The sequence below is a fragment of the Pseudozyma flocculosa genome (assembly GCF_000417875.1).
Source record: "Pseudozyma flocculosa PF-1 unplaced genomic scaffold scaffold00013, whole genome shotgun sequence".
NCBI lineage: Eukaryota > Fungi > Basidiomycota > Ustilaginomycetes > Ustilaginales > Ustilaginaceae > Pseudozyma > Pseudozyma flocculosa.
Genome location: NW_006920881.1, coordinates 152,923 through 165,587, shown reverse-complemented (window position 1 = coordinate 165,587; position 12,665 = coordinate 152,923). Strand labels below are relative to the sequence as shown.

Genomic DNA, 12,665 nt, shown 5'->3' with positions numbered 1-12,665 from the left:
ACCTCGTCGAGCAGGCTACCCTCGCCGAGCAGCGCATGCAAGAGGCGCAGAACGTGGCCCGTGCCATGTCGACATCCTGATGGGGCATTGGGTGTCTCGCCGCTCGTCGAATTCGACGTTGTCCCCATTTCGTGTTCGTGTCTGTGTGGGGTGTGGCGGTATTGTGGTGCTGGACACCACCACCACCGCCACGCTTACTGCCACGACCACGACCACGGCCACTAGGCGGTCTTTTCGAGACGACGACAACGAAGTCGTACACCCAGTCGACAAGATCCGAGGTGCGAGAGGTCGTTCGCCAGAGAGGCGAGTGCTGGACCCGATTCGAGGGCGAATGCTGCTCCATAGCGACGGGACAGGGAGGGGGGCGATGCTTGCATGCTAGTGAAACGGGAGAGGTGACAATCGAGTGATCGGGATAGGGAAGGGATAGGGGAACCTGGCGAATCCAGCGACATGCGACACGGAGAACAGGATGGGGTCAGGATGGCCCGGGGCGGAGCGGAGCGGGGCAGGAACCTTTCTCCTCCGCTCCGCTCCGGACCCCCGATCGGTGGCAGCGTACGTCGTCGTCGCGGGGATGCCAAAGGTGCATTGATGCTACAATCCTTGCGTGTGGTTTGTCAGAAAGGGGAGCGAGTGCGAGTGCGGGGTTGGACCGGTGGTATGCTACTCGAGATGAGATGGGAAGCGAGCGGATGCGTGCCGAGGGACGAGCGACAGCGACGGGCCCGATCTAGCCCTGCTGCATCCCACCCGCCGTTGACCGCGACCACGAGGCGTTCGCGGCACTGCCGTTGTCGTTGTCGTCGTTGTCGTCGTCGATCGGATCAGTCGAGGTCGCGACGCCCGCCAGGACCTGGGTCTGTGGAAAGACGGGCTCTGCAGGTTGCTCCGCCACCGCCTGCGCCTCCGCCATCGGTTCGACGGCGGCGGCCTCTGCGCCTACTGCTTGGCCCTGGTCCTGGCCCTGGTCTGGGCCCGGCGAACCGCGACCATGCTCTCGTGCATGCCCAGGCCCATAGGCTGTTTGGTGGCCGTGGCGGCGATCGGGATCGGCGAGCCGGGCGTGCAGGTCCACCAGCCTCTGGGGCAGCAGCCCCGCGGCCATCCGCTCTTGCGCTTCCCTGCGCGCCTCGGCAAGCGCCGCGACGACGCGCGGATCCCGCTCGGGCCGCTGTCCATCCCTGTACTGTGCGAGTGCTTGCCGAATTTGTTGCCGATGCTGATCCTGGGTTTGATGCTGGGTCTGCAGCTGGTGCTGATGGGGCGTCAGCATCTGCGCCTGCGCGTGGGCCTGGGTGTCGGCGCCGGCACCGGCTGCGACACGTCGGGCGTTTGTGTAACGGGCGATCTGCATCTGCTGCTGGTAGTAGAGCTGGTCGGCCGGGGAGAGGTGCGCGATGGCAGTGCCTCCTGGCCGCGCAGCTGTCCCGTTGCCGGCGGCGTGCGGATCCGCGCCAGTCGACCGGGCGGGGACGTCGCTGGCGGCTCGAGAGCGGTGCAGGAGCGTCGGGGAGCCGAAGCGGAGGCCGTCCTCCTCGACCATGGCCGTAAACGCACGCCGGATGTCGGAGTCCAGGGGGCCGAACTGCGCCGCCATCTGCTCGTCGCTATAGACCCTTTGCAGGTACCGACGGAGCTCGTTGACGCCCTTGCCAGAGAAGACGCAGAATGCCTGGCGTTGATGCTCATTAAAGTCCTTGGGCGGGGGCCGGCACATGGCCTGGAGCTCCTGACGGCGGAAGGCAGGCACCCCAGTCAAGCTGAGGTGCGTCAGCCGGTTGAGGCGCTGCAGCAGCCAGAAGATGGCCGGCACGCTGACGTTCTCGCAGTAGGAGAGGTGGATGCGCTCGAGGCTCGTGTGCCGATCGACGAGGCTGTAGATGGCCTGGTCGGTGAGGTTGACCACCTGCACGTAGCGGGCAGAGCGGCAATCAGGCAAGGCGAGGGCCAAAGGTCAGGTCAACTCCTGCTGGAACCACCGATACAGAGGCAGCAACCGGCGAGCGATCGGAAGAGGGCTCGCTCCAACTCACCTTGACCAGACCGATGCGCCGGAGCTTTGGTAGGTTGGCAGCCAGCTCAAAGACGCTGAGATCCGTAAGGTGCGGGCAGCACGCGAGGTCGATGTACCGCAGACGAGTGCAGGACCTGGCCAGGTGGGTGACGGCTCGATCGGTGATGCTGTCGACAGACAAGGAAGTAAAAGGTGAGCCAGTCGAACGACGCGGAAACGGGTCAGAGCCGGTGCGCCGAGTCCGTCGAGACCAGCACCGGAATACGAAGACATCGTCGACACTCACTTCGACACGTGGCCGAGATGGAGATAGTGGAGATTTTTGCCGAGCCTGCTGATGCTGTAGACAGACTCGTCTGTGAGCCGGGTGCACTTGGCGAGGATGAGGTTCTTGATCCTGGGCACGTTGGCAACGATGCCCTCGACGGTGTCGTCGGTGATCGAGTTGCAGCTGGTCAGATCGAGGATGCGGAGGTGGTCAAAGAGGCGCTGCGAGGGGATGGGCGACGACAGGCTGGCCGAGGATGCGGCGGCGAAGCGCGCGGGGTCGTTGTCGGCATCGCCGTCGCCGGCGAAGCGGGCCGGCGAAGAGCCGCGGCTGGCCGGGGCCGATTCGCTGGCGTGGTATCCGGCCGAGGCGATGCTGGCTCGCAGGGCGAGGTTCTGGTTCGTGCCGAGCATAGGCACGCCCTTGCCGCCGCGCGCGCTGGGAAAGGCGTCGTCGGTGAGGTCGCCGCAGTGGGCAAGGCGGAGCTCGCGCATGTGGAAGCTCTTTTTCCAGATCTCGCGGACGGAGCGGTCGGTGATGTTGGGGCAGTTGATCATGTCGACCTCGAGCAGCACGGGGCAGTGGTCGGCCAGCGCGATGAGGGCCTCGTCGCCAATGTTTTCGCAGCCGCAAAGCTTGACCCTGCGGAGCAGCTTGCAGCTCTTTGCGAGCGCCACGACGCCGTCAGAGGTGATCTTCTTGCACCCGGTCAGGTTGATGCCCTGGAGGCGTGGGCAGTTGCGTGCCAGGGTCTGCAGCGTGCTGTCGGTGAGGTTGGCGACGTCGGTCAGGTCGAGGGCGACGAGCTGCTTTGTGTTTTGAAAGACGGTGATGAGCGTGTCGTCCTGGATGTGGCAGCACCCTGCCAGCGTCAGCCGCTCGAGCCTGCTGCAGGCGCTCATGCGGACAAAGAGCTTGTCCTCGAGCTGCGAGGCCAGGATGGTAAAGTTGAGGCGGCGGACAAAGTCGGCATAGGGGAAGAGCTGGTCGGGCTTGCGGATGACGGCGATCAGCTTGAAGAGGGAGGAGATCTTGTAGAAGCTGGGCCGGTGCCAGAGGAGCTCGACGCCGCATATGCACCATGCCTTGCAGACCTGGAGGCAGGCGAGCAGGTCCGGAGGGAAGGCTGCGACATAGCGGAAGATGTGGACCAGGATCTCGTGCGGCAGGCTGGTGGCCGAGGCGGCGTCGACGCCCATCAGGCTGGACGTATCCGACGGTGGTGGTGACGAGGTCGAGGCCGGTATGAGGGTGCCGCGCCTCGAGAGCCTGGCCCCGGACGTGGCGTTGAGCAGGATCGACTGGCGTGTGCCGAGGTCCTTGTCGTCGAGGTTGAAGGATGACGAAGCAAGGTCTGCAAAGTCCTGTCCATCGTCGGATTGGGACGTGTTGGAGGGGGAGGCGGGTGGCGGCGGTTGGTGGTCGGACTGGTGGGACGAGCTGAGGGTGGACGAGGCTGCGTCTGCGTCTGCGTCGTCGGTCATGCTGCGGTCGGAGATGGACCTGTGCGGCGCGGCTGGTGCAGGGAGCGAGACTGGGCGCGATGGGGCTGCCGCCGACGCGGGCTGGTCGGTAGCAAGGTAGGGCGACGGGGAGCGGGACGGCGAGTCGGGCAGCGAGGCCTGTGGCGATGATGCCGCCGTGTCTGCCATGGCGAGGGGCGTGGGCGAGAGCGTGGGCGAGGGCGCGGGCGAGGGTGTGGGCGAGGCTGCGTGCGTCGAGCAGAGGGCGTCGTCGTCGAATAGGGGGGTTGCAGCGGATTGGCTCAAGGATGAGGCAGTGGCTTGAGCTTGGATGGGCCGAGGCCGTGTGTGGCGCGGGGCGCTGCAGGTGCGCTGGGCAGGGTGGATGCGTCGAGCAGAAAGAAGCGGGAGCAAAGCGGCTGTCGATGCTGGCAAGGGGTTGACAAGTTGGTGAAGAGTGCGCCGGTTGATGACCGCTGGCCGAGGCGGTGGTTGTGGGCAGCGGGGCTCGAGCGCCGATGGAGGATGTTGCGCGGCGGCGGCGGCGGCGTTTGGTGGATGCTTGAAAGGGGCAGAGGCGCAGGCCGAGGTGCGGAAAGAGTGAAGAAAGAGGCGAGGAGGGTGGGTACGGCTGTAACGTGCAAGATGGGGACGGTGGTGGCAGTCGGGCGTGAGTGTGTAGGAGGACGGGAGAGAGAATGACAGTCGAGGGTCGAGAGACTAGTGAGAAGTGGTGAGCGAGGGCTTTGGCTGGCACTTTGGCCAGACGGGCAGGCGGGCAGGCGGGCAGGCAGGGTCGGGGGACCGCGTCGGGGGGCGTCTGCTCGTCTGGCCAGGCATGTGTGTGTGTGTGTCCCTGGCCGGCTCAGAGGCCTGCCCGATTGCCTGCTTGCCTGCTTGCCTGCTTGCCTGCTTGCCTGCTTGCCTGCTTGCCTGCCTGCCTGCCTGCCTGCCTGCCCTGCTTGCCTGCCGTGCCGCTACGCTGCCTGGCCTGGCTTCCTTGCTTGCTGCCCGGGGTGCAGGCAGGGCCTGCGTCAGGCGTGCAGCTCCCTGCTCCGCCGAGGGCGGCCAAGCTAAGGCGCCGGGGCCAACCGCCCTGCCGCTGCAACTCGAAAATTCAAAAGCCCGGAAGTCGGCCGGACCAACCTGGCCAGCCAGCCTGGCTCAAAGCAATCAAGGCTAGGCTAGCGAGAGACCCTAGATCCTCCTGCCGGCCGGCGTCTTTTTTGGGTGGCCACCCCTGCCCTGCCCTGCCCTTCCCCTCCTTCACCTTTCTTCATCCAACCCACCTTCTAGGCCACCCCTCACTCCGTCCCACCTAGGCTCTGTCGCGCTTGGCGCGGCTCAGGTGTCGGAGGATGAGCATCATGCCACAACCACCGGCGTCGTCCAGTCCCAAGGCTTCCGAGCGCCACCGCCACGACGACGACCACCACCACCACCATCTCGCCAGCACCGAGTCGCAGCGCTCCAGCGAACACGCAAACAAGCACCGCAAGGCACAGAGACACCACGCCGCCACACCCAACGGCCTCGTCAGCAGCGATGTACAGGCACCGCACCAGCCTGCGGACAAGGCGCACAAACACAGTAAGCGAGCAAACACCGACGCCGCCCAGGTGGGAAAACACAAGGACAAGGCCACACCGTCAGCGTCAAAGGCGAAGCACAAGAAGAGGAAGCGGGACGCCGCACAAGGCGATCGAGATGCCGAATCCCACGAGCCGCCCGTTCCGACGACGCCCACAAGGAGGAGGAGCAGGCACCGGGACGGCATCCCCACCCTCGACGACGAGATCACTGCCGAGGAAGAGGCCATGGGGCTCGCCCCGTCGCAAGACGACCAGACCGGCGACCGCGACCAAGCAGCCGACTCGGGACGGCAGGAAGAGGGCGAAAGCACCCGGACCAGCAGCAAAAGGACAAGAACATCAACGAAGAAGGCCAAAAAGGCGAGCAAAGACAAGGACGGGAAAAGGGCCAAGGGGAAGACGAAGCACACAGTCGACAAGACCAACGGGCGACGTCTCGAGCGCAGGGCGACTGCTGCAGCCGTTGAGCCAGCAGTGACCATGCCAACGGGGTCAGAAGCGGACGTTGCCCGTCGCAAGGACAGCCAGCCAGAAGACGAAGCATCCGGCGGGGCCAGAAAACGGCAGAGGAGGGGCAGCAGCGGTACGGCCAAGGCCAAGGAACTCAGTGCCAAGGAGCGATACCAGCAGGCGACCTGGAGAGCGCCCCGACAGGCCAAGCCCAAGACCGACCGCGAGCTCGCCGAGCTCGAGACGCAGAGGAAGGCGCTGGCGGCCTGGGCCAGGACGCAGAGCAAGAGCCACATCCTCGTCCACCGCTGCTTCTCGCGGCAGCAGCTAGGCTGGCTGACGGACGACATCGGACTCGAGTTTAAGCGCGGCCAGTTTACGCGACAGGAACACCAGACGCTGGTCGAGTTCGTCTCGACGTACAAAAAGGTGAGTGGTGCGGGCAGCCAGGAGGGAGGGGGGGGGGGGGGGGCAGAGGCGGACGAGGAAGCCGCTGATCAGCAGCGCTCCCTCCCTGTCCACGACACGCAGCGCAACAACATGTCCCACGACGTCTTGCTCGACATGGTCTTCGACGCCAAGAGGACCGGCATGGTGCGCGAGCACCGCGTCTTTTTCCAGGAGTGCGCGGCGGCGCTCGTCGACCGGGCCAACACGTCGGTGCGCACCCACGTCAAGACGTTCCTGCACCCCTACTACCGCAAGGGCTACTGGACGCTGGCCGAGCTCGAGGAGCTCAAGCTGTCGTTCCAGGAGCTCGGACACGACTTCAACGCCATCGGCGAGCGCGTGGGCCGCGTCCCCGTCAGCGTGCGCCACAAGTGGTTCGTCCTCGAGGACGCCCAGTACCGCGCCAACCTGGGCCCCTGGTCGGACCGCGAAAAGGCGAAACTGCGCCAGGCCGTCGCCGACTTCCAGCGGGATCGGCCGCGGACGCTGCTCATCTGGACCGACATCGCGCGCCAGCTGGGCGACCGGCGCCACCCGCGCGCCTACGCCGCGATGTGGCACTGCATGCGCGGCCTCAACCCGCTCACGCGCGAAGCCGAGGCGCGCGCCCGCGAGCTCGAGGCGCAGGGCGTGCCTCGCGACCAGGCCGTCGTGCTGGCGCGCAGAGAGTACAACCGCAAGGCGCACCGCGAGCGGAGGGACGCCGTCGGGATCAACTATGTCATCGACGACGACGAGGAAGACGTGGCTGCGCAGCCCCCCTCGGTCGAGGACGAGTGGAGGGCCAACGGCCTCCAAGGCGCCCCGGCCATGGAACCCGATGGCTGGGAGCCCGCGGTCGACGATTTGATTCTCTTGCAGAGGTGGGTAGTCGAGTTGCAGCCAGCCGGGAAAGGAGGGCGCTGATACCGTCTACAGGTGGTCGATCGATCGAGAGAGGCGGTCAAAAGCTTGCTTGCTGATCCCCGACCGTCGTGTGTTCGTCTTTCTCTCTTTCCCTTCGCTGCTTCCCCCCGACCCGCACCTGCGACGCTCTGCAGGCTGCGCTACCAGGCCGCGCCCAAGCAGAGCCTGATCAACTGGGCTGCGCTGGGCTTCGGGCAGTGGAACTGGCCGGGCGACGTGCTCGAGGCCAAGCTGGAGCGCATCCTCGAGGCGCGGCTGCCGTCGTGGTTCCGCAACAAGAGGAGCTGGCACGCCATCCTCGAAAAGGTCTACTGGCAGGTGGAGAAGGAGAACTTTGATCCGGGCTACGACCCGCACCACGAGCACGAGGCTGCGGCGGCGGCCAAGGAGGCTGCTACTGGTGCGAGGGAGGCGGGTGGCGCGGCCCCGCGGGCACAGGAGGCGTCGGATTCCGAGGTCGACGATGTGCCCTCGGACCTTGAGGAGTACATGGACGCCGGGGAGGAGGAGGACTAGCGGCCCGTGTGGGCGTGCGGATGACGTCCCGATGGTCGCGCGCCCAGAGCGGTCCCAAGTCTGTTGCAATGTCGAGGCGCAAGCCGCAAGCCGTTCCCGTCGGTTCTTGGTCGAGTCGAGTCGAGTCCAGCAGCGATCTGCCGACCGTCGAAACGGGCCTGAGAGGCAGTATTTGCATGGAGCGGAGACGCAGCAGCTCTAAGCATGCGTGCAAAGGCGCGCGCCGGGCAAGGCCCAAGGGATCGGCGCTGGGTCTTGATGCGGGCCTAGTCGTCGTCTTCGTCCGCTTCCTCATCTTCATCGTCCTCATCCTCATCGTCATCGTCATCACCGCCCTCTCGTCTCCGTACGGAGGCGGCGACGCCACCCTCAGGTTTGAGCCCAGAAGTCGAGTCGATTTCCTTTCCGATCCAGTCCTTCCAAGCGGTGAGGTGTGCATTGAGCTGGGAGCGGGATGCATCCATGGCATCCGCCAGGGCGGCCATGTGTGCCGCCCTTTGAGAAGTGTCGGAGGAGGCGACTTTGAGTGGCGTCTCGAATCTGGTGGAGGGCGAGAGGGTTTGCGCGGCGTTGTCGGACGAAGCTGGCAGTGGTCGGTCGGCGGGAGAGGGGATGGCGATGTGCAGCTCCGAGGTGATGGAGAGCGGGTCCGAGGTCGGTTCGATGGCCATCGCGTTGTCTTCTTTCGCGTGTGGGCGGAGAGGAGAGCGGGTAGGCGGGACGAGGACGGTGGTGAGGGATGAGAGGAGGGGCGGGAGAGGTCGAGGTGGGTGAAGGCAACAAGGCAACGAGGGGGCGGGCGCAAAGCGTCGACGTCGACCACCGCCGCCGCCGGTTGGTTGGCATCTTCGGATCCGGGCGCGTGTGGAGTTGGAGGAGGCGGGGGGGCCGCTCGCTGGTTTGGCTTGGGTGGGTGGATGGTGATGGCTCGAGCGGTCCGATGATGGCCGATGGCCGAGGTCGCCGCGTTGCCGCCCTCCCCCTCTCGCCATACCTCGTCCATCAACATCATCATCCTCCCTCAACTCCCGTCCTCCTCCTGGCGAGCCACCTCGTCTCCTTCCAACAAAGCCACAGCCACTGCCACTGCCACCACCATGCCTGTACGTCCCCACTTCCGCCGCCGCTGCTGCCCTCAGAGAGCCGTCGAAAGCCAGGCGCTCACTCCCTTCGTGGCTCTCCACCCTGCCAACGGCGGCCGTCTCGTCGCCCCCCTGCCCCTCCCTGTCCTGGCAGGCCTACCACTCGGCGTACAACGACGACCCGGAGGCGCGTCAGATCGGATCGATGGCGCTCCTCCCCATCCGCAGCAAGATCCGCGGTCCCGCGCCGCCGCCCGTCGACCCGTCGCAGATGGACATCGTCGACGAGTCCATCGACCTCTTTCGTGCCAACTCGCTCTTCCGCAACTTTGAAATCAAGGGCCCTGCCGATCGTGTGAGCCCCCAGACGTCTGCCGATCGACCCATCCCCCGCCGGCCCTTGTCCACTCTGTCTTGGGCCCAAGCATCCCGCAGCCCATGCTGACCTCGCCGAATCTACGATATCCTCGCCTGCCCATGTCGCTCACGGCTCTCGCCTGCCGCTTGACCACCCAACAGACGCTCATCTACCTGATCCTCTTCATCTCCGACTGCCTCACCAAGATCTCGAGCGCACGCATCCCCATGACGCAGAACGAGGCGCACAAGCAGCTCTCGACGTACGCCGTCGACGCCTTTGCGCTGCCCGGCGACGCCAACTTTCCCATGAACAGCCTCTACGCCGCGCCCGCGAATCGCGCAGACGCAGACGCACTCCGCTCCTACCTCACCCAGGCGCGGCAGGAGACGGCGCTCCGCCTCGTCGACAAAGTCTACATCGACGGCGTACCCTCCAAGTGGTGGCTCGCTTTTACCAAGCGCAAGTTGTGAGTCGAGTCAGCGCCGCATGGCTGACCTGACCATCCTTGGGCTCAGTCGTTTGTTCGGAGCGTTGCCTTTCTCTTTCTTGCTCGCTGACGCTGACGCACCCCCCGTTCCGCCACCTCCACCCCGTCCTTTTGCTTGCAGCATGGGAAAGAGCCTCAGCTAGACCATGCCTCGCACACCGACAGCCGGCATCCCCGCTTGGTAAAGGATGCTGCAGCTACCTGCAAGCTCCCCACACGAAATTCATTTGAAGCGGCAATGCAATTCTCCTCGAACCCATCACATCGACACGGGCAGCGTCGCTCGTCATCGTTCCCTACAGCTCGACACCGGCGTCGGCGAGGGCGCGGTCCAGCGCCTTGTCGAACTTCTTCCAGTCCGTCTTCTTGTTGGACCCAGCGGCAGGCTTGTCCGCGGACCGTCCAGACGGAGGTGTGCGGCGCTGCTTGTCGCCGCGCGGACTCGCGCCTGCCGATGGTACAGTCCACAGGCGCATTCCGGTGCAGATGACATCGTCGTCTGACGAGGCTGCGGTGGCCGTGGCAGTGGTCGTGGCGGTGGCCGTCGTCGTCGTCGAAGCCGGACGGCGACCGCGGGCATTGCGCCGATCCGACCGACCCGAGCGGACGCGGACGCGGACCGGCTGTTCCTCGGCCTCGTCTTCGTCGTCTCCCAGCCCACCCGCGGCGTCATCAGCCGACTCCTCGTCGTCTGCGATGGTCATCCGGGCCTTTCTTGGCTGCGAGGCGAGCCTGGGACGCTTGCGCACCGGTTGGACCTCTGCGTCCGAGCTCGACTGCGGTGGTGCTGGCCTCCTGGCTTTGCCCCGGCCTCCAGGCATCCCGCCTCCTTGCTCGCGGTGTCCCTCGGCCGGACGCCCGTTGCCGTCGGTGGACTCGTCGCTTCTGGGTGAGTCGGCTGGCCCTTGTCTTTGACCCCGGACGTCTGAGGCCGTGAGGCGCTCTTGAAAGGCGCCGCTGAGCGCAGTCTGCGACCGACATCCGCGTTCGGCGTCGGCAGTGTCGGATGCAGGCTGCCTTGCCGTGACAGGAGTGAGTCTCGTCTCGGAGGCACTCGGGTGGCCACGGTGATGTCCGGGCGCTTGATTGACACGGGAGGCCGAGCGTGTGCTTCGCCTCGGCCGGAGCACGGGGCTTGGGGCGTGTCCGTCATGGTAGCTCCTGTCGCTGTCGCGCTGCTTGGCATAGTCGCCATCGTCGTCGTCGTCGTCGTCCGGAATGACGATGCATTCGGTGCCGCCGCTCATTTCGTCGCCTTCGCTGTCGTCGGAAGCGGTGGTCTCGCAGCTGAGCGTCTCTTCCCCACGGCTCGAGGGTACCCAGTCGTCGTCCTTCTTGCAGGTCCGCCAGTTGAACGGCTTGACTTCGACGCAGGGCTCTAGCTCCATGTCCCAATCTTCGTCCTCGTCCTCGCTCTCGCTCTCGTCAGTCTCGTCGCTCTCCTCGTCGCCGTGGTGATCTGCGCTGCCCTTTTTGGCCGGAAACAGCGGCGAGAGGTCAACATAATAGCGTCGGACGCCTTGGAAGGGCGAGAGTTCGACGACAAACTCGTGGCCACGCGATCCAGCTTTCGCCGGCGCGTTGTCGTCGACGAGGGAGATGCAGCTTGCCTCGAGCTCTGGGAAGGGGTCGTGGCCAAAGTCGTAAGACCAGGGCAGGTCGACGGGAGTCGCCGTCCGCGTCCGGCAGGAGCCCATCGAGATTGAGATTGAGGAAGGGGGACTGGGCGAGAGGGGGATAGGAGGCCCGCACAGCTCGCTGCGCCGGCGTTCGAGCCGCCATTGGCTCGGAAACGAGCGGCGGATGCGTTGGACCTTTTTGTCGATAACCTCGCTGGATGGCTCGACGCGCTCGAGCTCGAGCTCGGTCGAGTCGTCGTCACTGGAACCGAACGAGTCTGAGCTGTCGAGACTGGTGGAATCCTCTTCTGTGTCTGTCGACTCGGTGGTCGAGCTGACGAGGTCGTCAAGCGGCTCGGCGCGCGGATCGAGGACGAGAGCCGGCGGCCGAGGCGGAGCGGCGACGGGGCTGGGAAGGAGGAGGGGCGAGGGCGACCTGGCAAGGATGCGGTCGAGGCTGTCGTCCGAGGCCGCGTCGAGGTCGTCGAAGAGCAGCTGGGGATTGATGCACGACGACGGCTGCGGATCGAAGGTATCGGACTCCGGTAGGAGGGCGCGTCGAGCCGGCTTGAAGGCGGCGTCGAAGAGGTCATGGCGGTGGCTATCGAGGGCCGAGGAGGAGGAGGTAGCGAACGCATGGAAACGCGAGTCGTCGCGGGGCGCAGAGGGGGCGCTGGAAGGCAGCGAGGTGCTCCAAGCTGGAGAGAGGAGGAGGTCGGTGAGGAGGAGGGACGTGTCGCCGTCGCCGCGGTGCAGACACGGCAAGTCGGCCTGCACCGCTGCCGGCCCGGGATGGGATGAGGTGTGCATTGCGAGACGACAGCGGTACGCGCTCACACAGAGACGGAGAGGGTGGTCAAGAAGAGAGGATGGGAGCGGAGCGGGGCGGGGCGAGGTGAAGCGGTGCCAGGCGCAGTGCCGCTGTCGTGGCAGCCGGTCGCTGTCGCCACGGTTTGCGACGTCAAGAGTGGCGGGCGGAGGAGGATGCTGGCAGGCTGGATGGCGAGGGCTTTCCACCCCGGTCGCGTCTGGCCGTCCGTCCGTGAAGAGGGCGCGGATGAGATCGACGGGTGTGTGCGCAGCTGTGCGTCTCCTCTGCTGGCCGGCCGCGCATCCGCTCCCAGGCGGAAAGGCCCAGCCTCGGCGCGCGCCGCGGCCGACCGACCAAGCAAGCGCACCACGCGCACCCACGGTCGCTTCCGCCGCCTCCGCAACCTAGCTGACTTTGCTTGGGCCTTTGCGTCCGGTCCCTGTTCGTGCGCACAAGCTCGTAGGCGGATGCGCCCCGTCGGCGGCAGGCCAGCTGCTAGCTGCTGTCCGGTCGAGCCGCGCCGTTGCTTCATTTGATGTGCTAGCCTTCCTCAAACCTTGCTTGCTTGATTTATTTCCCCTTCATGGCTGCGCATGACGACGAAGCAAGCCCGGCCCAGCCAGCGGCCCAAGGGCCAAGC

The 12,665-nt window shown here is 66.0% G+C and overlaps 5 protein-coding genes across 5 annotated transcripts; 2 read left to right on the top strand and 3 right to left on the bottom strand.

Moving 5' to 3' along the window:
- Positions 1 to 736: 736 nt before the first annotated feature.
- On the bottom strand, positions 737 to 3,940 carry PFL1_04062 (uncharacterized protein; the record flags this gene model as incomplete). Its single annotated transcript, XM_007881586.1, has 3 exons — positions 737 to 1,912; positions 2,040 to 2,187; positions 2,307 to 3,940. The coding sequence occupies 3 exons, from the start codon at positions 3,938 to 3,940 to the stop codon at positions 737 to 739; spliced, it is 2,958 nt and encodes a 985-aa protein (XP_007879777.1).
- Positions 3,941 to 5,118: 1,178 nt separating this feature from the next.
- On the top strand, positions 5,119 to 7,665 carry PFL1_04061 (uncharacterized protein; the record flags this gene model as incomplete). The annotated part of the gene is made up of 3 exons (XM_007881585.1): positions 5,119 to 6,222; positions 6,325 to 7,106; positions 7,284 to 7,665. The coding sequence occupies 3 exons, from the start codon at positions 5,119 to 5,121 to the stop codon at positions 7,663 to 7,665; spliced, it is 2,268 nt and encodes a 755-aa protein (XP_007879776.1).
- Positions 7,666 to 7,931: 266 nt separating this feature from the next.
- On the bottom strand, positions 7,932 to 8,336 carry PFL1_04060 (uncharacterized protein; the record flags this gene model as incomplete). The annotated part of the gene is made up of 1 exon (XM_007881584.1): positions 7,932 to 8,336. One exon carries the CDS (start codon positions 8,334 to 8,336, stop codon positions 7,932 to 7,934), a length of 405 nt encoding a protein of 134 aa, XP_007879775.1.
- Positions 8,337 to 8,762: 426 nt separating this feature from the next.
- PFL1_04059 (uncharacterized protein) lies at positions 8,763 to 9,738 on the top strand (the record flags this gene model as incomplete). Its single annotated transcript, XM_007881583.1, has 4 exons — positions 8,763 to 8,768; positions 8,902 to 9,102; positions 9,267 to 9,574; positions 9,717 to 9,738. 4 exons carry the CDS (start codon positions 8,763 to 8,765, stop codon positions 9,736 to 9,738), a joined length of 537 nt encoding a protein of 178 aa, XP_007879774.1.
- A 153-nt stretch (positions 9,739 to 9,891) lies between these two features.
- Positions 9,892 to 12,024, bottom strand: PFL1_04058 (uncharacterized protein; the record flags this gene model as incomplete). Its single annotated transcript, XM_007881582.1, has 1 exon — positions 9,892 to 12,024. One exon carries the CDS (start codon positions 12,022 to 12,024, stop codon positions 9,892 to 9,894), a length of 2,133 nt encoding a protein of 710 aa, XP_007879773.1.
- Positions 12,025 to 12,665: the final 641 nt, after the last annotated feature.